Source organism: Enhydra lutris, unplaced genomic scaffold (genome assembly GCF_002288905.1).
Source record: "Enhydra lutris kenyoni isolate GAN:26980312 unplaced genomic scaffold, ASM228890v2 scaffoldscaffold11, whole genome shotgun sequence".
Classification (NCBI taxonomy): Eukaryota; Metazoa; Chordata; class Mammalia; order Carnivora; family Mustelidae; genus Enhydra; species Enhydra lutris.
Genome location: NW_019154095.1, coordinates 7,554,413 through 7,578,893, shown reverse-complemented (window position 1 = coordinate 7,578,893; position 24,481 = coordinate 7,554,413). Strand labels below are relative to the sequence as shown.

Here is a 24,481-nt window from a genome sequence, read left to right as displayed (position 1 = left end):
GGATTAAAAAAGTTTCATACTTTTGATGCACTGCATACATTCTCTTCTATATGTTCATTAAATTTTTTTTATAAAATAGAATTTAGGCCCGTAACATCTTTTTGACAGTTAGAGCTGGTCAATGCAATAGATATATACATAATACATATTATTTACTGTTTTAAGAATCTTGTTAAAGAAAATTTTAAAATTATTTTAAGTGCAACAAGTTTAAAGATAATAAAAACCACAATTATTCTAATTATAGGAACTCACTCTGTAGTAAGACAAAAACATCTATATTATAAATTCTGTAAAACAATCTGAGTATCAAAGTACCGTTCTTCCCAGTAATGCATTAATTTCATAGACCTCTGAGTGAGAATTCTAGTGCAACTGAAATACTTGCAGTCATTTCTCAGGCTTTTTTTTTTTTTTTAGTAGTTTTGCTCTTTTAATATTTAAAAAAAACTTGAGTTTATAATATACCCCAAATTTCAACTAATATGTACTTACAGAAATTTCTTTGAAGCTAATTTTTTCAAATAAATTATGTTATAGAGTTAATATAAATCAATTAGAAATTACTGTAAATATTAAATGGTAATAAAAACTATTATCACATACCTGTAAATTCTCATACAGATTTAACTGCATTTGTGTTTTTTACTCCTCAATTTTTGTTATGCTTATAGAACCTATTCCTTTATAACTGGACATTTACTTTCAGTTCAAAAGACTTGGTAATGCTTTCTTTAAAAAATAATAAAACTCGGAAGTATTTTGACTGTGTATCCATTTATTGATACATATCAAACTCATTACTGGAAACTTATTAAATATGAACTGAAACGACTGGTTTACTATATATTTTACAGAGGACAGTATGGGTGTTGGTTAACTTGAAGATCTGTCATACATACCTTACATTTTGATATGTCAAAACAGTCATTCCAATATTCAGTAAGTGCTTATTCTATGTCAAGCACTATTGTGGGTGTTACATTATTTAATATGTTTCAATGTTTTCAACAATATAATATTTTGGTAATTTTATGAAACTTTGGTAACTTTATGAAACTTATATATGCTCTTTTATATACTTCAGCCTTTTATAATTTAAATATTATCTTTCTCCCTAATATGGCTATTCTATTTTATAAAGGACACATCTATTTTTCCGTGAAATCATATAAATATTTTATTATTTGAAGTTAATTTATAAAGTCAACTCTTATTCCCCACCATCCCCGCTCCCCTCAACCTTTGGCTCTTGGACAACAAAGGCTAAAGTAATACTAACCCACAAAAGGACTTTAAAAAAAAAAAAAAAACAAGGAGAAAAACTTTCTGTCAAAATGGGTTGAGTCGTATTCCAGTCCCTAATGGTGAGAATGGGTTCACCTTTGCCCACATCAAAGCGTCATTCAGTGAGATAGTGGATTTCCCATCTTCAAGGAAATATACAGGGCCCTGTACACAGAGTCGAGGAAAGAAAAGATGGGATTATAAATTTGCAATGTGCTTATAAATTTCCAGAAACAGAATCCCTTAAAAAGAAAAAGCACTGGCAGTATTCAGACAATGCTAATAGAAAATTTTTAAAATACGAGAAAAGTCAGATTTTTTTAACTACTCCAAAATATAAAAAAATTTTAAATATCTTAATATTATGCCCGGATGTCTTTCAAAATAGAATTTGGTTTTATAATCAGAATTCTCTGAATACAGTAGTGCTACCTATGACAAAGGTATTGCTAATCCATTAACTAACACAAAGTTAACATTTTATAAAAGTATATATGCTTAAATAGACTTAAATACACTTCGCTATTTTATAAAAGTATATATGCTTAAATAGACTTAAATACACTTCGCTATTTCACTCATATAGCCTACATCAATACAGCTGGGGAAACTATTTAAGCCAGAAGCCCTGAAACTCCTCTCCAGAAGATAAAAAACATACTGCTGTGTATATTATACACAATTTAAAATCATGTCAATCGTATGATGTAAAAGCGTATTTATGATTCAGTTACTTCAGGTACTTTGTCAAGGGTAGTTCTGAAGAACCGAATTCAAAAAAACCTTTTAATCTATTTCTCCCAGCTCTCAGAAAGAAAAGCATGATTTCAAAAACACAAAATGGACTAAAAACTAATGTTCTTAATTCTTTTCTAGAGTGAGCAGATTTTTGATCACGACTTCAAATCACTAAATCATGTGTAGACGTTGGAAAACCCGTCATGTGAAGTAGACTGCTTCCTACTCAAAGACAAGTGACATTTCACAGTTAGAACCAGAACAGTGATTTCTATCAAAAGACAAAGATCCTGGGAGGGAAACACCCCATTTACATTAGTGCTAGATGATAATGAGTAGGTTCTCTCCTACTTCAGGTCTGGGTGCAGAGAGGTAAGGCAGCCTCTCTGCTAGGTCATTCGGCTACTGCAGATGGAATGGAGAAAAAGAACCTGAAGGGGAGAAGTGAACAGGAAGGTGCTCCAGGTATACGAAGGAAGGACTAGGAATGGCACGGGGAGGGCAGTGAGTAGCACTGAAGATATATTCTAAAAATTGCATGATGATTTTGCTCTTAATTATAAGTTACTGAATTTACTGCTTTGATTATCTCTCAACATAAGTGGATAAAAAAGCATGCACACAACTGAATGTCCTGTCTGCTTTTTGGACTGTCCCCACTGGCCTGGCATATCAGTAATAGAAATGTAATAAGTCACATTCCATTAGAAATAAAGAATCCACTGTGTAAAATGTGAACGTTTTTCTGGGAAGTGGTGTTCTTTGTATCTGTACTATAGCTTCAATCCACAGTCTGTGTGGACGCGGCTTGTTGTTCCATGTGGACACCTCCACCTGGCCTGGCTCTGAGACCATGAAGGCGTCTCCACTTGCCCTAGAAATGGGGCACTGGGAGGTGTCACTCCCCATCATTACTTCTGATTGTACACTAGGGACCTTCCTTAGGGATTAGCTATCCCTCATGATTGATCCCAATAATTCGTAATTGTTGAAAAATTCAGTAAGCCAATATAAGAGCATGTATATCAATAATATACATATGCCAGTTCTTAATTTCTTGTGTTTATAAAATACAAATGGAGACTATAAAGTTAATTTTAATCTATTGCGATATGATCATTTATAACTGTGTTGACTGGCTTTGTTTCCCTTATTTAATTTCCCTAAGGATATGATCTACAAAAAAAAAAAAAAAAAAGGATATGATCTACATGTACTTTTTAAACATTTGTCACCCAGTACACCTGTTACATGAATTGCTTTCACGATAATAATACAACAACCATCTCTCTGAATGTATTTGGAGGAGAGACCATTTAAGCTAACCGTAGAGCATTAAGGGTGTATCTTCTCACTAAGGCATCAGTCCTCTTCATAGGTACCTCCTCTTATTCAGATTATACTTATTTTAAGACCATATTTTTAAAAATAATGAAACACATGAAAACAATGGAAATGAACAATTTATGCCTTACATTAGGCTGTACCTGGATTTTTAATCCCGTAAGACAAGAGATGTGGATATCAGAATGACTGGGCAGATTTGATCCAGTCACGTAATCTGGTCCAACAATTCCTCTGAGTGGTTCTTGTTCTAGTCTCTTTAGTAAAGTTGCATAAACCATTTTTTGTGAATCAGTAGGGGGTGTATAGGCAGACTCTTCCGATGATCTATATTTTCAACAGATATTACATTTTCATTTTTGTAAAATTATTAAGGATTAAATCAGAAACAGTCTGTAAGGATTATTTGGTCCCCCTTTAGAAATGATGGCAACTTAGACTTGATTTGTAGTAAAGTGAAGGGCTTTGACAAGACAGAAAAGAACAGGATTGTAAACTATCACCAAATATATGCTGAACAAACCAAGATGCATTATTTGGCTAAAATTAATAGTCAATCCACATTTTCACCAAGTTTGTCTATAATATGAAGTAATACCTCCGCATTCCAATTTTTCCATCATCTCCACTCACCGGCTGATGGACTGTGTGCAAGCTCTCCACGCATCCAACTCCTCCGAAAGGTGCTCAATTTTTAAAGGCACTGACACCGCCCGACACTTTAACAGCTGACTGAAACATGTGAAACAGAAATTAACATCTGGCACCCAAGACTAAGATATCAAAAAAGCAAATGTGCTTTAAATAACTGCAATTTCATATTTAACAACTGCTCAAAAATACGTGTGTATACACGAAGGTGTGCGTGTGTGAGCTCGTGTGCGCGTTTAAGTGCCCTGAAGTCAAAGATGTTCGGTAAGTGCCAGTTGGATGACGGTCTGAGTGAGCAGATGAATGAATGAACCACAAGGGAGGCTTTGGGGGGATGGGCGAAATGGGGGGGCAGGGAGGAAGGGGGACACTGGTCGTGAGGAGCACGGGGTGACGTACAGAAGTGCTGAATCATTACACAGTACGCCTGAAACTAATATTACACTGAAGGTTAACGAGATTTAAATACAAACTTGAAAAATAAAATGTAAAACTTGCAAAAAGTGGGTAAACAAAGGAAGGAACAAGTGAACTGTGGAGAAAGGAGAAACGAGCCAAGCAATGTCGTGTACCGGTCCCGCAAGGCTGCTGTCCTCTGAATTAAAAGTGAATATTAGGGGAGTAAGAAAGCAAGTGGGAGAACAGCAAGAGAAGAATGTCAACTTGGTGGAAAGGAATGGACATGAGGACTGCAATTCTTTAAAGACAGATGTGTGTGAGAAAAAGCCGCAAAACAGTGACATCAGGGATCCATCACATCTCTGTAGAGAAAACTGGAAAAGAGATATGATTAGTATTAATTAGGAAGCCTTAGATAAATAATGACTAGTCCTAGTTTCTTTAATAAGTTACGAACTCAGTGGGTTTTCCAAGGAACCAGTTAGCTGAAATTTAAAAGTAAAAGCTGTTTGAGAGATAGAAACAGAACACAAGACCTTAGAGATGAAGTAAGGGTTAAGGAAGCCATTCTGTAACGTGCATTTTCTGGTTATTCCGGCTAATTATAATCATTCTGCTGGGACATGATAAGACTTGGTGAGGAAAAAGGTAAAACTCTCCCCCCATACACACGCATGTCTAACACTGTAGAAATATTATCTCAAATTGACTAGTAGCTTTTCATGTTCTTTAACCCCAAATGACTAAACTTAAAATTTTTACTGACAATGTGGCTAGATCCAAAATGAATTCCTTAAACACTCTGGCTTCCCTGTCTACAAATCTGCACTTGATAGGACTTCATCTGTGCAGTCATTTGGGTAATCTGCTATAAACAAAGCAGTGCCAGAGAATGAGGAGAAAAACCAAGGTAAGCAGTGGAGGGACGCTGAGAGAGGGAAATCTTCCACAGGTACGGGGGGGCCACGAGTAATTCAGTTTGGCCAGAGTGGAGGACAGAGAAGGCTGCAGGGGAGGCGTGGTCAGAGCCCTGTTTTTGCAGACCTTTAATGTAAGACTAAGGATCTGGAAGCTCTGTGATGGACAGTGGGGGGTCCGGAGGGTACCGAGGAAGGGTGGTGCTGCTGGGAGCTGCCAGGAGGCAGATGCCACAGCAGGAAGGGGATGGAGCAGAAGAACAGAGATGCAGAGATCAGGTGACCAGACGCAGGGCTGAGGCAGGAGGGAGTTAGGGCAGACCCTAACTATGGCAGTCAGAAGAACACTTAATCAGGACCCTGATCATGTGATTCTGGGTGACAGAAATAGAATGACACAATCAAAAGAAAGAGAGCACACAGGAGAAGCAGCAGATTTGAGGAGGACGAGGTTTTCATGTTGAGCCCATGGAGCTGAGGCCAGACTCTGGCCGGCCACGGGAGCGATGCCTGAGTGTGAAAACCACCGCGGAGGCGATGGGTGCGGCCACAGAAATGTTGAGGGTTCCATGGAGAGAAAACTGAGGGGAGAACAGAGTGAGGGAGACCTGGAGAGCAAGCCGGGAAGCAGAGGAAGGGAGGGAGCAGAGGGCCAGAGAGAAACGCCCTGGAGGCTCAGTATGAGGGGCGGGGGCAAGGGCTGAGACAAGAGGACAGACACTTAGCCAGCGAAGTAAGAAGTTCCTTCCCATGAGGGCCTTCTTCCTTTCTCGTTTTACACTAGCAGGCTTAGATGCATTCTCCTGAGTCTCTCCTGCCTCACGTGTAAAAGCCTCCTTTTATTTCTGATTCTATTTCAAGGGACCATTTCCCCTGTCTCTACTTTCATTACCCAAGTCACATGTAAATGGAACACATTTCACCAAATATTTTCATTCCATGCGGTACATCCTATTGCTCCCATCAGGTATTTAAATATTGTTAGAAACTGCTTTCAAATTTGGGTCTGCCACCTGCACAGAAATAGGTTTTTCCCCGAGTTTCCCCGCAGGGTCACTCCCCACTGTCCCTCAGTCTGCTCCAGGTGGCGGCCTGAGTCCCACACGAGGCCTTAGTGGAGACGGAGAGGGAAAGGAGGGAAGAGGAAGCTCTCTCGGAAAGTCGGCCCCGTGTGAGGGGCACTCAGAAAAACTGCTTTTACCCACACATACTCAGCATTTTTTGGAGTTAGCTACTCTGCTGTGGAGCAAACTAGTCAACTGGGAAGGGATGTTTTGCAAAGGCGCCACGGATTTTCTTTCTGATGATAACAAGTTTTAAGCACAATGGCTGAAGTTCAGCAAGCCGGTAGAAAATAGAGGAGTTTGGCAGGACTGCTAGGCTCAACTCTAAAGTAGTGAGTCACCCACTGTTCACAAATCCTCTTTGCTTTTTCTTACTCTAGAGATCGGAAAGCTGAAATACCCAGTTTCTCTGTTTCTTCTAAAAACAGGGTTCCACGGTTCTCACCAAAGGGAGGCATATAACCCAAGTGAGCCTCTCCTTCCCGAGTCGATGGCCTCATGCTTTAGGGTCCCTGCCTTGCCACTCTTCTCTACTTCCTGGTTAGAATGCAGACCTGTCGTGGTGGGTTCCTCAAGCAAGTGGAGGGGAGCTGAGGAGGTCAGCGTCAAAACAAGGGAAGAATTCAGTCCTGGATGGACTTCATGCATAGCTCTAACAGCCCTGGGAAGCCGATCCCAAGGGTCTTGACACAAGACCAAGAAACCCCATGTGTTTAAGCTAGAATTAGGATTTCTATCATTTACATCCTAATTCACTTCTAATTCACAGATTTTTATCACTGCTTTATTATAAAGTGCATGCTAATGAACCAGTGGACACATATGATATGTACAGGAGGCCTTCTAGGATGTACTTAGAGACTATCTCAGTGAAAGGAATTTCCCTACGTTTGTAACAGAAGCGAAATCGGTTTTACCTCGTGTATTCATAAAGTGCTGGAACGATGCTTTGGTACTGTCTTCTGATAGCCAATAGTGCCCCAATATAACCACACAATATAAGCAATTCATTTCGAGCTCTAGAAGAGAATACATATATACATACAGATATATATCTTTAATTCCATAACTTGAGATCTAGAACATTACTCACATATGTAGTCACTGTACTTGCATCTCTGTATTTTGATGAGTGACACAGCAAAATATGTTTAGAAAATTTTCCAGACTTGAAGATGTTTTATTCTTAAGTTAACTCCTATTCACACACTTACGCTATACCACAAATAAGGTTTAACTCTTGTCTTCTTGCTTTTCTCTATTCCTTGTCTGTTTCTTCATGTCCATTTTTCTCTAAATAACTCATTAGGCTCAATTTAGGAATTCCTGGCATACTCTGTAGACTCTGGGAAAGGACAGAGCATATCCACTCCACTTCTGGCTAGGGAAACTTGTCAAAGTTTCCCAGGCTGTGGCGTCATCATTTCCACACATGCCATTAAAGCAAAAATAGCCCAAAGCCTCCATTATAAACGACACAGTCTCTGGGGACCTTCAATCTATGGACAACAGTGTCCTTAAATGACATATGAATGCAGGGATGGTGTCTGTTTTTCACTTTCTAGCACCTTCACTTTTCTCCCAGCCTAGTATGATCTGCACACAGTTGCTATTTAATAGATAATGACCACTAGCTTCTTGAGGACTTGAGGACTAAGACTACCCCACAGCTCTGAATTAGCCCTATCTGAGCCAGTTAGGGGTGTGTGTATGTGTGTGTGTGTACGTGTGTGCACATGTGTACACATACATATATAAACATACACACTCTAGGTATTAGTAAATAGGACGACTAAGATTATTTGTTTCAAATTGATCTCTTTATGTTTTCTTAAGAATAGCAAATAAAGGCATGCCTGGGTAGTTCAGTAGGTTAAGAGTCCAACTCTTGGTTTCAGCTCAGGTCATGCTCTCAGGGTCATGAGACTGAGCCCCAGGGTAGGCTCTGAGCTCAGCCCAGAGTCTGCTTGAGATTCTTTCTCTCCCTCTTCCTCTCCCCTTCCTCCCCCCTCCCTCTAAAATAAATATATATATCTTAAAATTTAAAAAAAAAAAAAAGAAGAGCAAATAAAAATGTAATTTTTTCTACAAGGGCATCTACTGGTCCAAGATGATCTTTTTTCGTGATCTGAACACTAAAAACAATATAACCATTTTAAAACATTACATAGGTTCAGTTATATATTTTGGAGAAAAAGTACTCACTTAGTACACGTATGCAAGACTAATTTTTCAGTACGAATATAACTCAGCAGGTCAAGAACAGGATAAATGGTATCCAATGTCCAATTTGAACTAGTGATGTGTTCTGGCAAAATAAAACCAAATACGAGATTCTCTAAGTAATAGTTTTAAACGTGTTCATCCAATTTTTTAACTTATGTAATTAATTCTCTTCTGGTCAATCCCGTCTACCCCCTTATTTTCTGGATCACAGGTATTTCCATATTTACTGTCTTTTAAGTCCCCATACTATACAATCACCAATCTCTTTACTTTTTAAATTTAGGATGGCCAGTGCTTGATTTTAAGGTTGCTTATCAATATTAATGAAAAGATCAAGTAACTGGGTAGATTTTAGATTATACTAACAACTAGAAACTTACCTTTAATGAAATCAATACCAATAGGAAGGGCTTTTTCAGGTTCCTGACTTAACAAGTAGTATTTCACAGTTTCAAATATATTACCATCTGCATGGGCTGTCTCCGCTAACTGCATACATTCCTCTACCGTGGGTAGCTTGCACTGAAAGTAATTGGTTTGATGATGTTACTAAAATTTATAGGGATAAAAATAGCAGTATAACTAATAAACATTTCCAATATGTCTAGTATGCTTTTCTTATTAAAGTCGTTCAAAATAGATGTAAATGAAATAATTTGTATTAAGAGCATACATTTAGGAAAACACCTTTAGGATCTAAATACAATAAACAGGGTATTAGCTAATGAGTTAATAGCTTTCCATCACATAAACACCTAATAAAAGAGGTGGAAGGAAACTGTGATAGTTGGAATTAGTATCCATGCATGTAATTCAGGGAAAAAACAGCTGAGATTTGCTATTTCAAGATACACTGACCAATGCCAGAAACTACATCAAATGTAGAAAATGTCAACAGTACACTCTTCCACAACCTCTACACTCTAGAGTTTAAGTTCACTTGGCCTTTGAGACAAAGCCACGTCATTTCAAGCAGGAAGGCAAAACACATACCAGCTCTCACAGTTTTTAGCTCTGACATTCTGAAATGCCACAAAATGGAGATTTTGAGCCTATGAGATTTCATTACTGTAAAATGCGAAGCAATACTCCTGGTTTTTTTTTTTTTTTCAAATAATTTTTTTTCCTGTTGAAACAGAGAGCCTGCTCTTTCCTAGGTAAGCTCTTCCGCTTCCAGAATGTAGGCAGGAATTGAAAGTTATCTTTTATATCAAAATCTGATGTGTTCATGACGTTTGAAGAGGAAGTGTTAAAGGTCTGCTGGTCAGTTTCTAAGCAACACCTATAAATTGTTGAAGGCTTTGTCTCGCTGGTCTTCGGCGACCCCGGAGATGATGCTCCCGGGGCAGAGGGCTTTCCTGTGTGACCCCCCAGGCCTCAGTTCAATCACAGTAGGTCATGGGTCCGCTCACCTTTGAGATTCCTCACACTCATCCCTTCATACTTCCCCTGATGTCCCCTCAAGTGACTAAGATGGTTTATTCGACCTATTTATTAACGCTCTTATTCAAGAGCTTCATAACTTCTGTGACTTAAAGTGGGTGGGGAGATGGGTGAAGGAGGTGATGGGGACTGGGGAGCGCCCTTGCTGTGAGGAGCCCCGGGTGATGTGTGAAGTGGTGAGTCACTATATTGTACACCTGACACAACCCACTGCAAGTTAACCACCCAAAGTTAAATGAAAACATAAAAAATAAATAAAAATTTGGTAAACTGAACATTTTAGATTCCTTAATCTCTCTTAAACAATTACAACAAACTCTATTAAAGGGGCTTTCATACATATAACATTTCCACATTGTTTCGCCATCTTCATTTACTAAACGCCAGTCTTTACTGAGCAACTACTATGTGCTAGGTACTATGCCTGGCTAAATAAAATAAAGTTTCTTCACTTTGTTACATGCTCCAAGAGTAAAGGAAATGGAAAAATGATTTCTATTGAAATTTTATTCTCAAATAAAATATAAGTAAGATGATCATTCCTGTAATTTCTGTCCCATCTTAAAATTCTAAGTTATATAAATCAACAAAATATTTGAAAACACAATTTTTAGCATTACTTGTGAAACTGTCCAGAGGCAGTAACACATGTACACAAACTGACTAGTCTTTCTAAAGAGTTATTAATGAAGTCTGACCAGAAAGTCTGATATCTTTTTAGAACGTGTGATGAAAAGACTGTGTGAATGTCATCTTGCCCATGTCATTACCAGTGTGTAAACACAGACAAATATTTTTCCACTCTAAGCCTCAATATTAGCACCTGCTGTTCTCACCTCAGAATCTTAAAGCACTAGGCAGGGTGTCTGCATGGCCCAGTGTGTTACACGGCAGGTCCTGATCTCAGGGTCCTGGGACTGAGCCTGGCACAGGGTGCTGCAGTCACTGGGGACTCTGCTTCTCCCTCTCCCTAGCCCTTTGCCTCCCCTTCCTCCTGCTCCTGCTCTCTCTCTTTCTCATATCAATCAATAAAACATTAAAAAAAAAAGGCACTATGCAACAAATGTAAAGTTCCTACTTCCTTATTTTAATTTCAACATGGAAATAGCTTTTATTTGTCATATTTGTAAAAACAAGCGCAGCTCATTTAAAAAAATAATTCACAAAATACAAAGTGTATAAAGAAGTTAAATCACCCCAAATCTCACAACCCACTGATTACTGTGCATACTTATCCTTTCACAGGTATCTTTCCTGGTATCACACATTCACACACACTTCCACACATCTGCTCACACACTGGAGCTCACACACACACACACACACACACACACACCTGGTCTATTTGTACTATCACAATACTTAGTAAGTATCCCATTGTTGAATGAATAAGGCCACTCAGCCACTGGGCACAAATCAAGGGTCATATAAGTGTAACAAAACATGGTTATTTTCAGAGTTAAAGATAAGAAAATGTTTTATTCTATCTTACATTTTTCTTAAAAGAACTGTACATATCTCCTTGAATATGCTATAAATAACATAAGTACGTACACAGTTGTTTTCAAAACGAAAATCACACGGCATGTGCCTATTTCATATTCTGCCTTTTCATGATTGCTTTACAGCCATCTACAAGCGCCAATAAAAACAGAACTTCATGACCTTTTTAATGGATTAAAAGCACTGAACTACAAAAATGTGCTGCACTTTATATAAGCCATCTTCAGATTATGGAATATTTTGGCTGTTTTTATATAAAATCTTGGCACATAAGTTCCTATATTCTATAAAGGAATAATTCTTTAAACCACTTTAGAGTAATGCATGGGAATTTCATCATACTTCATTAACTCTTTTAGGGATCCTAAGTTGCATATTTTTAAAAAGTCAGCTTGCATGTTCCTTACAATGCAGAGCGGCAGAGTGGGAAGGCCTTGGGACGTGGAGGCAGGCAGGCTGAACCTGACATTCACCCTCCGCCTTCCACTGAGGGCAGTTCCTTCCCTTCTCTGAACTCTCTTTCTTTGTGGAATAGGAACAATATTCCCGGCTTTTCAGGGCATCATGAGAATTGAGTAAAACACATATTCATGCGAAAATCTACAACTGTCCCAAGCATACAGTAGAAGCTTAAGAAATGTCATGTACCGTTACCATTTTTATTCTATTTATAAAAGGGTTGGAAAGAGATATGTTTGTTTCCCTGCCTGAATCTGTATGTGCCCGAACCTACAGTTAGTTAAATCACAGCACTGTGTTCCGACTGGGGAATGGACTGTCCTGAGCTTACCTTCTCACGAAGATCGTTCAGCTCTTCAGTGCAGCCTGGGTAGAAGGCACAGAGTTTGACCAGCTGCAGCTCATTGTCAGGAGTCATCATCAGCAGATCGGCCGCCAGATTCCTACACACGCAACAAAAGGGGAAACTTCAACTGAGGAAAAAAAAATCTAAAAATAACATTTAGAACTATTTCCAAGGAAGAAAATTCTACCGCCTCCCTCGATTTTCTACTTATATAAACAGCACCAATTTCCTACCTAATTATGGAAGTCTTCTAAATGTGGATGACAGAAACTGAAGAGCATGAAGGATAAATGGATTATGAAATTTCTGTAGTTTTTTTTTAATCTAAGTGAATCTTTATATATTCATAATTAACTTTGTTATTACAGGACAATTCTCTAACCAAGCTAAGTAGAATTAGATATGTTCTTTGGAGTGAATTACACAGCAAATTTTGTCAAAGCTAATTCTCATCAGCTTTGGTCATGCTAGTCAACCACAGCTCCTTAAAACCAACAGAACACCTAGATGTTTTAAGTTTAGAATTTGGGGTATTCCGCAACTCTCCTAAACTTTAGGTGGAAATCAAAGATAGAAATGCAATTTTTGGATTTGCTTTTTAAAGATTCAATAAATGGAATAAATCACTTAAAAAAATAAGGTACTTTTGGGGCGCCTGGGTGGCTCAGTGGGTTAAGCCGCTGCCTTCGGCTCAGGTCATGATCTCAGGGTCCTGGGATCGAGCCCCGCATCGGGCTCTCTGCTCAGCAGGGAGCCTGTTTCCTCCTCTCTCTCTACCTGCCTCTCTGCCTGCTTGTGATCTCTCTCTGTCAAATAAATAAATAAAATCTTTAAAAAAAAAAATAAGGTACTTTAAAGTGTTGTATGGACTTAACAGCTTTACATTAAAAATATTTTGTATATCTTCTTAAAAATCACTAGGTAAAGAGTTTTTGGTTGCATACATCATAACTGAGAAAACACTACTTTTTAATGGTTTGAGATGTTATCATTCCATTTTCAAGAAACTGATATTTGACACATTCAGCATAACCTGAGAATAGACAATATTTCAAATGTGAATTTCTGAAGGTCAGACTTCTGAGAGTAAAATCCTCCTTCACCTTCTTTGTGAAGCCTTCAGTCAAATGTACACTGGTCATTTATATGAATCAATCATTTTTAAAACATTAAGAGATGTTTGAGAATACTGTGAGCTTGGAACAGGAATAGATAACTTGTGTGTGTCAAATATTCTACCATCACAGAGCAGGTAACCCTTTGGGTATTTTTACAAGTCTCAAATTAGGGTAATTCATCTGTTCTTGCTAAAAGGTTTCAATGACTCTGTTTTCTGATACCAACATTTAGTAGCAGTATTCAATTATGTCCATGAGAATAGGGAAATTACCATTTGCTTTTATAGGGCATAAAATAGCTGTGCTAGGGGCACCTGGATGGCTCAGTGGGTTAAAGCCTCTGCCTTTGGCTCAGGTCATGATCCCAGGGTCCTGGGATCGAGCCCCACATCAGGCTCTCTGCTCAGCAGGGAGCCTGCTTCCTCCTCTCTCTCTGCCTGCTTTTCTGCCTACTTGTGATCTCTGTCTGTCAAATAAATAAATAAAAATCTAAAAAACAAAAAAAATAGCTGCGCTAACCTTCTATTCAAACTTTTATGAACATTTAAGTCTGACTTTCTCACAGTAGAATTATATAGTCATACACTGAAATTTACAGCAATGCTAGTTAATTTTATTCACTCTTTAGTGTAATTTACCATTTATTGAAAATTCAGGACACGAATTGGGGAAAACGTATATATTTGTAATAATACAGACCTACCTAATAACCTAAAATCTGAAATTTTGCTACCAGAACAGGCGTTTTTCACTTGCTTAGTTATTAACTATCATTTAGTACTATAGAAAGTCACAGTTTGTTTATTACACAAGTTTTAAGTATAAAATCAGGAGTGATTTTTGTATCTGGGCTAAAGGAACTGTTCTTGTTACTTTGTAGCTAGGTTTTACATGTTATAAATTCTATGAAAGAACTAGTATTCTGTGAAACAATGAAGCAAGAACAGGTAATGATCATTTCTTAATACAGAGTTCATATTCTAAAACTTTAATATTTTAGAATTTAATATTCTAAAATAAAATATGAGTTTTTTAATTAAGTGTTTTTATAAAACAAGATAATACCTGTATCCAACAGATGGAAAGCTAGAAAGAAAATGATTTTAAATATGAATACCATGGATAATATGCAACGAGAACCAGGAAGAAGGAAACTTTTACCAGTAAATGCAAAATAGGCAAAGTACACTTGGTTTACAAAATTATGAACATTCTCTTGAAATTACGCAGCTATCCATTTTTACTTAAATTTCTGGGGCTCTATGAATACCACAAGGATTACAGGTTCCCCCTACAAACCTGATTGGTGCCACATATTTCAGAATTTGAACTTTAATCTAGTTTCTTGTGCATGTGTCTATTCTATGGATATATAAAGGAAACTTCTTGGGGCAGTTATAAGGAAATGGAAGTTTGTTTTGTATTAAAAGCAACTAAGATATATAGTCAGTTGAAAGATTTGTTTAGACCTCACTTAAATTTAATTGCTTTTTTTTTTTTTTTTTTTTGGCTATTTTTACCCTCATCTAAAAAAAAAAACAACTAATCACATTTTATTGAGATTAGATGATGACTTTTAGCCTGGAGTCAGTCACCTTTGTGACTAAATAGCCTGAGTTAAACCTCATGCTTTGGGATGGGTCCAAGGCAAGTCGCAATAAGTATGTAACTGACTGCTATCCACAGGGAAAACCGGGCACTCGCAAAGGATGGTGGGAAGTTTAAGGCCGATGGTGGGGGAGGGAGCTCTTATACGTGTTAAGATATGGTAAAAATTATAAAATCCCTGAGATTCCTGATTCACTATGAAGCCCCCAGATCCAGAAAGAAGAGGAAAATGGGAAGTGCTGCCCTTCTGCTGATTTAGTCACAGATTAAGGACGTGGTACAGCGTGACAGCTGCCACAGCCTGGATGCTTGTGTTGCCCCCTGAATTCCTGTGCTGAACCTAATCCCCAATAGAATGGTATTTAGAAGTGGGGTCTTGGGGAGGTGATTAGGTCTTGGGAGCCGAGCCCTCATGAATGGGATTAGTGCCCTTATAAACGAGCTGGCCCCTTCCACAAGTGAGCACAGCAAGAAGATGGCCAATGATGACCCAGGAAGCCAGCTCTCATCAGACACCCGATCTGTCAGCATCTTGATTTTAGGCTTTGCAGCCTCCAGAACTGTGAGAAATAAGTTTCTGCTGTTTATAAGCCACCCAGCCCGTGACACTTTGTTGCGGCAGTCTGAACTAAGACAGTAGCTAAGTGCAAACTTTGCAGCCAGTTTATGTAACCTTGAATCTTGCTTTAGTGGTGAAGGAGACCTGCGGCGAATCAGTATTGACTGCAAAGTATCTAGTGGGTCATTCCACGTAAAGTGCTTCAAACGGTGATTGGCACACAGTAAGCAGCACAGAAGGGTCAGCCGGCCATCCTTATGATTACTATTTCTGTCCTCTGTAGATGCCAGCAGTGGGGTCTGTCCAGCTCCGCCATAAGAGTGGCACGTGTGTGCACGGGGCGTACGGCGGGAAGAGGTGCAAGACCTGAGAAGCAAGTTTATTCGGAAACTCCTTGGGGTTCTATGTACTTTGCGGAAAGAGAAGATAAAAGTCTACAGTTGCCTTTACTCAACAACCGTCTTCTGACTGTCAGCATCGTGTGTTTCCTGAGGCGGCTCGATGAGGAAGGACCGCCCGCCCTGAGATCAGGGCGCTGCGGACAGGAGCGAGGACTGCTGGGACAGGGCCCTTCCAGAGTAGATGTCTTGGCACGCTGCCCACGTCTGGGGGGACAGCCTGTTCCGAGTCTCCGGCTAAACCACACTGTTACTCTCCATTAGAAAAGTGACTTTATTTTCCACACCTTAAACTAAGACACAAGATCTGACACGAATGAGTGTAGATATGCAGAATTTAAAATGTGGGAATGTGTGGTCCTGATTATCTTAAGAAGGGCACATTTGTTCTCACGATGTTTTGTGTGCTGGAAAGATCGTGGAGGTGCACCTGCCCCGAGTCAGAATGGGTCATGGAAGATTTCCTTCTATAACGAGGGTAGTTCCCACTGTCACTTCGCTGTCATGGCCCGGTTTCCTCCCATAGTCTCTGCTAGTAATTTAGAAAAAGGAGATGTTGTGCTCTCCCAATACACACCAAATGCAACTAACTTACAGTATTTAAAAAACGTATCCCATCACTGTAGAATCTTTCTTTGAATTTGGAAATTCTTACCATGTGGAAATCATCATGCATTTTCTTGCCAACAACTCCAGGGCGTAGTGGGTGCCAGGGGCCGCGGCCTCCCCCAGCGCGGTGCCCACACACACGGCCAGTTCCAGCTCATTCCCACGGATCAGGTACGCCATAGCATGCTTGCTCAATGACAAAATAATTGCTTCAGTTTCATAGACGTGGCATTGGCTCATCATTCCCCGCCAAGCTCATAAAGTAGATAAAGCAGTATTAACCTATAATCAATCATTCTTACAAAAGATTGAATGTCATATACCTATGAAGTTCTTATGTAAGTACAAATGCAATTTGCAGGTGGAAAAGCCCACGAAAAAGGGTCAGAGAGGAAATTTTTATAAGGTCAGAATTTAAGTTTAAAACCCTCAGTATTGGGCGCCTGGGTGTCTAAGTTGGTTAAGCAACTGCCTTCGGCTCAGGTCACGATCCTGGAGTCCTAGGATCAAGCCCTGTATCGGGCTCCCAGCTCCACGGGCAGTCTGCTTCTCCCTCTGACCTTCTCCCCTCTCATGCTCTCTCTCATTCTCAAATAAATAAAATCTTAAAAAAAAACCCTTAGTATTATTTTTGTAATTAATAACTGTCTTTCTGCCATATCCTCCACATGTCTTTCAATCTATCACAAAACAATGTGAATTCTTAAAAGTTTTTTCAGTAGTGTGCAATGATTATCAATTACCCCTTAAATACACTATACCTAAGGATATACGCAAAATAGAACCCATCTTTACTTCACATTCTTCTTATTAGATTAGTGGGTCAAACAGAAAATACTTTAAAAACAGAATATACCAAAGAATACTTAAAAGTAAGTGCTTTCCAAGGTCAGGTATGCTGAGTCCCAGTCCAGATTCTTCCATTTACGACACTACTGCTCCTCACATAAGATGAAACACTTAAAGTAAGGTGGTTACAAACATGTGTCTTGTGATAAAAATAAATTAATTGGGGAAAAAAAAAAGATCACATAGTCTCTAGAGTTCATGTGTGCTTATAAGGCCTGGGAGCTCAGGCTTGGAAAGCACACACAGTCAGATCTCACACAGAAGGTGCTGCATTTTTTCCACTCCAACACCATGCCACGTCTTAAGAGCGTCTCATCCACAGACAGCACAGTGAAAAATGTACCTCGGTGTTATCTACAGCTAGCTGGCAGCAGGCGGCTAGCACGGCCCGCCCGTCCCGAAAATACCACTCCGCTAGTTCTTCACTGACTTTGTGCAGGAGTCTAGAAGAGATAAAAGCATATATTCTCCATAAACGCAAGGATTCCACCACAGAATGGACTAACGCCCTTTAACAACAAGCTGATTAAAGGATCAAATCGGATTTAATTTGATATCTTTGATTAGAGTATAAAGTCTGATTTTTGGTAAAAAAAAAAAAAAAATCAGGAAAGCAGGCGGGGCAGACAAACCACCCTGCCAAATGTCAGACGAAAAGCTTAACTTTCAGAATTCACCATCCTACACTGAATCATTTATAACTCAGCTATAGGGACAGTCAAGTAAGTAAATGGAAACTTTCAAAATTTAGTGGTGACACCAAGTACAGGCGGTGTATGTTTGAGCTTAGTAATGGCACAGAACAGCAGCAGAGAACCAGGAAGGAGTACGCTGGTCACAACACTATTTGTTTAACATTTTATAACTTTTTTTTTACTTGATAAACGTCCTTAAAGTTTAAATATCCAATTATCTAGAGCAATGAAAGGAGCCAATAGATGTGGCACGGGAAAGTAGATTATTAGATTTTACAAAGGTCAAAAGGCTGAGGAATTCTAATCTCCAATTCTTTTAAAAGTATATATAGCTGGATTTCTTCTTTAAAAGGAGCATAAGTTTTATTCCCAACACTAACTCTGGGGTCTTGGGATTATGAACAATGAACAGTTATCCACACTGACTTTACAGTGAAACATTAATAAACAGCACACATGTATTTTCATAGCCCCTCCTTCCCTAAACAGGTCTGATCAGTTTTTAAGTATTTAAGTACTTAGGCGCTTTATTTGGGATCTCTCTACTGAATGCATTTTCCTTCTCTGGAAGGGACACAGAATGTCATAGGCTGTGTCTCTGTGCCTGACCTTGCCCTATTCTCCGCAGGAGGAGCCGAGACAGAGTGTGACCGTGGTGAGAAACGAGGTGACCCCGCCAAGCCTTCTGTATGCAGAGAAATATGAACTTCATGGTTCTCAAAACCTCCTACACGGAAGCCAACCATGAAAATATGACCCCACACAAGGGATGAAATGCTCACTCATTAAAGTCCTCCTTGTAGATATCATCGGAAGATGAAGATCCTTTTGGTGTAGAAACATGTAAGGTCTGCATGTTTCCCTCACAAGCAGCCTAGAATTTAATGAAATCTTTAATTAATTTTTAGCTAATTCTTGATAGCTGACCAGTTTCAAAAATTTTTTTTCCAGAATATTATTTTTATCAAAGTACAATTGACCCTTGAACAACATGGGTTTGAACTGCATGGGTCCACTTCATGCAGATTTTTTTTTTTCAGTAAATACAGTACATCACTGTAAATGTATTTTCTCTTCCTTATGATTATCTTAATAACATTTCTTTCCTCTAGTTAACTTTATCATCATAATACAGCATGCAATACATATACAAAACATGTGTTAGTCAACTACATTATCGGTAAGCTTCTGGTCAACAGGAGGCTAATCAGCAGGTAAGTTTTGGGAGGGTCAACAGTTATATGTGGATTTATGACTGGGTGGGGGTTCAGTACCCCTAACCTCTGTGTTGTTCAAGGATCAACTACTTACTCAAATCATGTTTTAAATTTATACAGTTTGAAGATACCCTTAGAATTTGGGGAAAAAAAACGTGAACTCCCTTTGTATCAACAAGTACATGGTTACTAGAAAAATCTGCTCAAGCACATCTAACATTCATCAGTACACAGAAGTTCAGACATCAGGGATGCTGGTAGGTCTAAACTACACTCGATGTGCTCAGATCGTGTGAGAGCGATGTGGGCGGAGACAGCTGGGAGGTGGGCGGAGGCCAAGCCATCCACGACACCAGATCACGTGATGGCAAGTGCGGAAGGTCAACACAGCCTTCCTTCCACGCGCCCACCCACCAGGGCATGGAGCCTGTGCAGTCACGCAGCTGTACCTGTGCAACAAGCAGAGCTTCTTTAAGCTGACCTCTTGACATAAAAAAGTCGACTAATTTTTTCACATCACCAATGGCGATGCAGTAAGGAATGACATCATCCTTGTCTTCCTGGATTAACTGATCCGCTCTCCTAATAAAATAAGAACAATTTCTTTTATAATATGCTAATTTCAAGGTTCTAGTTCCGACAGAGATTTTCTGAAATATCTAAACATCCAAATATTCAAAATACGTGGTAGATTTCATAAAGCCCTTTTGCATATCACTTTTCTAAAAGCCTCAAATTTTATAATCAAATCAGATATGGAAGACAAAAGTTTTCTGGAATAATAAATACTACAGATACTTGCTTTCTCTTAGAACACTACGTATTTTCATATTTTTAAGTGCACTGAACATTTTGGTCTTTAAATGAATGTAGCTTATCTATTACAATGAGCAGTATGTTTTCTGAAAGTAAGTTGCAAACCAGGTATGTGAGCTGGGATATCTGCTTTCACCTGCATTAATAAATCCAGGGGTGTCTACTTCACCACAGACAGTAGAATGTTAAATGTTTTACTGAGCACAACCGTGAATGGAGAGCTTCTAAATATAAGTAGTTTAAAATCATTAAAAAAGATAATATAAAAGTATAAATATTGGTAATACAGAAAATATTATGAGTACCCCAAGCAAGGTAGTTAAGAAAAAATAATGCTCCTGATATATGAGGGGAAGACAGGATCCTGATCTTGGACATGATAAAGGGTTTACTTATGCCTGCCTCTGTCTCTCTGTATCCTGTCTTTCTCTTTTCCTAAGTCCCAGGTAGTTTTCCAATGACCAACCAAATTAATTCAACTCTTACAGTTTCATTAAAAACTAATCTAGTCTATTTAACTTATGCTGGCGTTTGCATTAAACTACATTTCAACTGCCAATTTTTGGATAGGTGTAGCAGACTTTTTTTTTTTTTTTTTTTTTGACCCAGCTTATTGTTAACAGTCTTCCATTCATAGGGTTTCTGGCATTCTCCCCAACAACTATGTTTTTAACCACCTGACCCTGATTTCCTTGTTAGAGGAATAATATCCCCTTCCTAGGGACCGGGGCTGAGATACTGCCACTCAATCTCTCTGAACGGCTGGATTTATACAACACAAACTTGGGCGTTGTGGGGAGACCACTTTCTGGCCAACATGTGTATTAAGGAGCAGAGAATATCAGATGTTGGTTTCCCCAAATAATCTGAGGGTTTTGAAGGGTCGGGGGGTGGGAGGTTGGGGGAACCAGGTGGTGGGTATTGGAGAGGGCACAGATTGCATGGAGCACTGGGCGTGGTGCAAAAACAATGAATACTGTTATGCTGAAAATAAATTTAAAAAATCAAAAAAAAATAAATGAAATAGTTTTTGCTGAGGTTGAAACAAAATGGTTTTGTGAAATAATTATCACTAACTTGGCTTTATTAAGGTTTCCATGGGAGGGAACAACATTCATAATTATGCAGTGAGGGTGCAGGAACTGAGAATTATTGGGGATTCTTAGGACTTAAGAGGGGGGAAGCCTTAAGAGGAGGGGGAGCCTTAAGAGGAGGGGGAGCCTCTCTTAAGGGGAGCCTACAGTGCGAGGGCTGGAGCCAGCGTGCTGATGAACACACCATCGGGAAAGCAGGTGCTAGCGCACAGTCTACGTTCCTATAACAGGTAAGTTTGTTAATCCTTTTGCATTTCATGCTTATCCTCTGACAGATTTTTATTTGTACATGAGAACTGCAGTTGAATTTACTTCTAAATCATTGCCATGAAAGAAAAATCAAAACTTTTTAATGCCAGGAGGAAGGCAATTACTCATTAGACAGTACTCTACGGGCTTAGAGCAGTGATTGGCACAAAGTGAGGACTAACTAAATAAACATTCACTGAATGAATAGAATAGAATAGAACAGAAAGCAGACTTATGTCGTGCATTGAAACGTGTCTGCCCAAAAGATATGCTGAAGTACGACGCCATGATATCTACAAACGGAACTTTATTTGGAATTACGGTCTTAGCCAATGTAGTCAGTTAAGATGGAGCTGTACCGGTTTAAGGGAGAGAGGAAATCAAATATGACAGGTATCCTCAAAGAAAGGGGGACAGACACACAGGGAATAACGCCCTGAGAACACAAAGCTGGTGTCGGAGTGACGCACCCACGAGCCAGCAGGTGCCAAGGGTCGCCGGTAACGCCCGCAGCTGGGGAGAAGCATGGAGCTGAGTCTGTGTCAGAGCCTTCAGGAGGAACCAATCCTTCCGGCCACCTGACGATGGACCTCTAGCCTCCAGGGCTGTGAGAGCCTAAACACCTGTTGTTCTATGCCAACCAGCTCATGGTGCTGGGTTGTAGCAGCCACGAGAGACGAATACATCTCCGCAACAGTCTTCTTTGTCATCGGCACCTCCTTTATATTCATGGAGGGAACATGGCAGGGATTAGTGTCCAGAGAGAAGTTCTGAGTTATGACTCTCTAAAAGTTATTTGGAGAGTAGGTATTCTGTGAACTTCTGGTAACTGTCAGAAACTCTTACCACTTCTATTTCAATAGCAATATATTCACCAGTGAGTATGTTTACGATCTGTCAATTACGCCACTGACAGGGGAAAATCTCCCTTCCACTGTTTTTTTCAGATGTCAGGTCAAATACAAGAACACCAAAATGACTTGTAACTGATTCATTTAATTCACTGTATAGTAGACATAAAATTCCGCTATTTTTAAAGACAACATAACAGTAAAAATTCTCAAATGTTACTATCATATTTATATACTGCTTCCACTTTAATATATTTCAAAACATGTATCTGGACACAGACTCTCGGCTTACCTCTGCATTAACTTCTTCCAGTATTTTACAGACACCCCTGGGGCGACGGACAAGGCTTTGTCCCACTAGAACAGAAAAAAAGAAGAAAAACATGTTGTCTATTTTAAATTTTATGTATTTATTTATTTGAAAGCGAGACCGAGAGCTGGGGGGAGGGGCAGAGGAAGAAGTGGACCCCCCACTGGGCAGGGAGCCCAGGACTCTGGGATCCTGACCTCAGTGGAAGGCAGAGGCTTAACTCACAGAGCCCCCCAGGCACCCTGATTGTGCTTTTAATGGACTTTTTTTTTTTTTTTTTAATGAACTCACATTTATAATATGAGTTTTTAGTGTATTTTTAGAGTGTTTGGATTTCCAGGAATATTTTTGTATTCTACCTGATGCATTCCACAGAGTATAAATATTACCACATTTTAAAATAAAGTAAGATATATAAACCGTATTATTTAGCAGGGGAAATCCCAAACCTAGAGAGCAGGGGGCAGAGTGTGGGAAGGAAAAGAGTAGTAACTAAACTATACAGTTTGAAAAATATACTAACTCATCTTCTGACACAACCCTAGAGTAATTTGTTTTATGGTAGTCTATAGTCTATGTTCAAAATAATACATGCTGAAATTTTTACTAGTGTCACTTCTCCTTAACAAATAAGACATTTATTTCTATTTTTATTCTTTCCTTGTTTATTCATAAATTTTATTTCTTGTCACTTCTTCCTTTTTAGTTGATAATAATGATCTTCATATTTTAAAAATCAGATGTTATTAAATATGATCATTGTTCAGTTAAGACAAGTGGACAATTATATGGAAATATAGATTTCACTGAACTCAAGTCTAGAAGGGAAATGAAGAGAAAGTATTCTGAAATATCAAAACATGAATCCAAGTTTCATTTTAATTAAGATTCTCCTAAACAGTAGAATTCTACTAAATCAAGGCTAGAAAATTGGTAATTAGCCTGAAAATAATAGGTTAAATTTTAAATAGGAAACTTTTTTTAAGTTTTTATTTAAATTTCAGTTAGTTAACATAGAGTATAATATAAGTTTTGGGTGTACAAAATAGGTAATTATTAATACTACATTATTTGAGTCATATTACCTTTTTTTAAAAAAAGTAATCTAAAATATGCTTTGAGGGAAAATTTGCCTTTGTTGGAGTAGAGGCAAATGGAAGACAAGTTAAAATACAGGTTAAATTAACTTTGAAATCATCAAGATTTTTCTATACAAACATGTCTTGTTGGTGAAAAGACTGAATGTTTTCCTAACCTCACAGTATTAATCTCAGAGAAACAGAAACTATGGAAGCAGGTGACCATGAACAATTACAAGGACACTCCCATTTTTCAAGGATTATAAGCGCAGTGTTTTGGATCATTAAGAAGATTAATTCTTAAGCTCCAGAAGTAGGTGTTTTATTAAAGTATCTTTAATTAAATTTGAATTATATATAGCTTAAAATATATATATATATATATATCCATATATAAAACTAAGAAAGATGAAGAATTAGTATCCTGTCAAAATTTATTTGTTCATTTTGTCCTTGACTTTTGATAGATATTCTAATACAGCTTTGTTAAAAGCGTAATTTTTAAGACAAATCTCAATTTCTTCAGAAGTAAATTTTTTTTTAAAGATTTTATTCATTTATTTAACAGTGAGACAGTGAGAGACAGAACACAAGCAGGGGGAGTGGGAGAGGGAGAAGCAGGCTTCCCGCAGAGCAGGGAGCCTGACACGGG

At 38.6% G+C, this 24,481-nt stretch overlaps 1 protein-coding gene across 1 annotated transcript in view; it reads right to left on the bottom strand.

The window, feature by feature from the left end:
* Positions 1-1,159: 1,159 nt before the first annotated feature.
* The window catches only part of LOC111144513 (WD repeat domain 17), a 78,970-nt gene continuing 55,648 nt past the window's right edge, over positions 1,160-24,481 (bottom strand). Inside the window, exons 18-30 of the mRNA XM_022498826.1 lie at positions 22,733-22,797; positions 19,880-20,012; positions 18,996-19,087; positions 17,862-17,961; positions 16,716-16,855; positions 14,561-14,581; positions 12,363-12,498; positions 9,007-9,148; positions 8,606-8,708; positions 7,318-7,419; positions 4,003-4,101; positions 3,513-3,696; positions 1,160-1,452 (exon numbers count right to left, since the gene is read on the bottom strand). Coding sequence (XP_022354534.1) covers positions 1,333-1,452; positions 3,513-3,696; positions 4,003-4,101; positions 7,318-7,419; positions 8,606-8,708; positions 9,007-9,148; positions 12,363-12,498; positions 14,561-14,581; positions 16,716-16,855; positions 17,862-17,961; positions 18,996-19,087; positions 19,880-20,012; positions 22,733-22,797 — 1,437 coding nt within the window. The 3' untranslated portion in view covers positions 1,160-1,332. The remainder of the gene's footprint in view (positions 1,453-3,512; positions 3,697-4,002; positions 4,102-7,317; positions 7,420-8,605; positions 8,709-9,006; positions 9,149-12,362; positions 12,499-14,560; positions 14,582-16,715; positions 16,856-17,861; positions 17,962-18,995; positions 19,088-19,879; positions 20,013-22,732; positions 22,798-24,481) is intronic.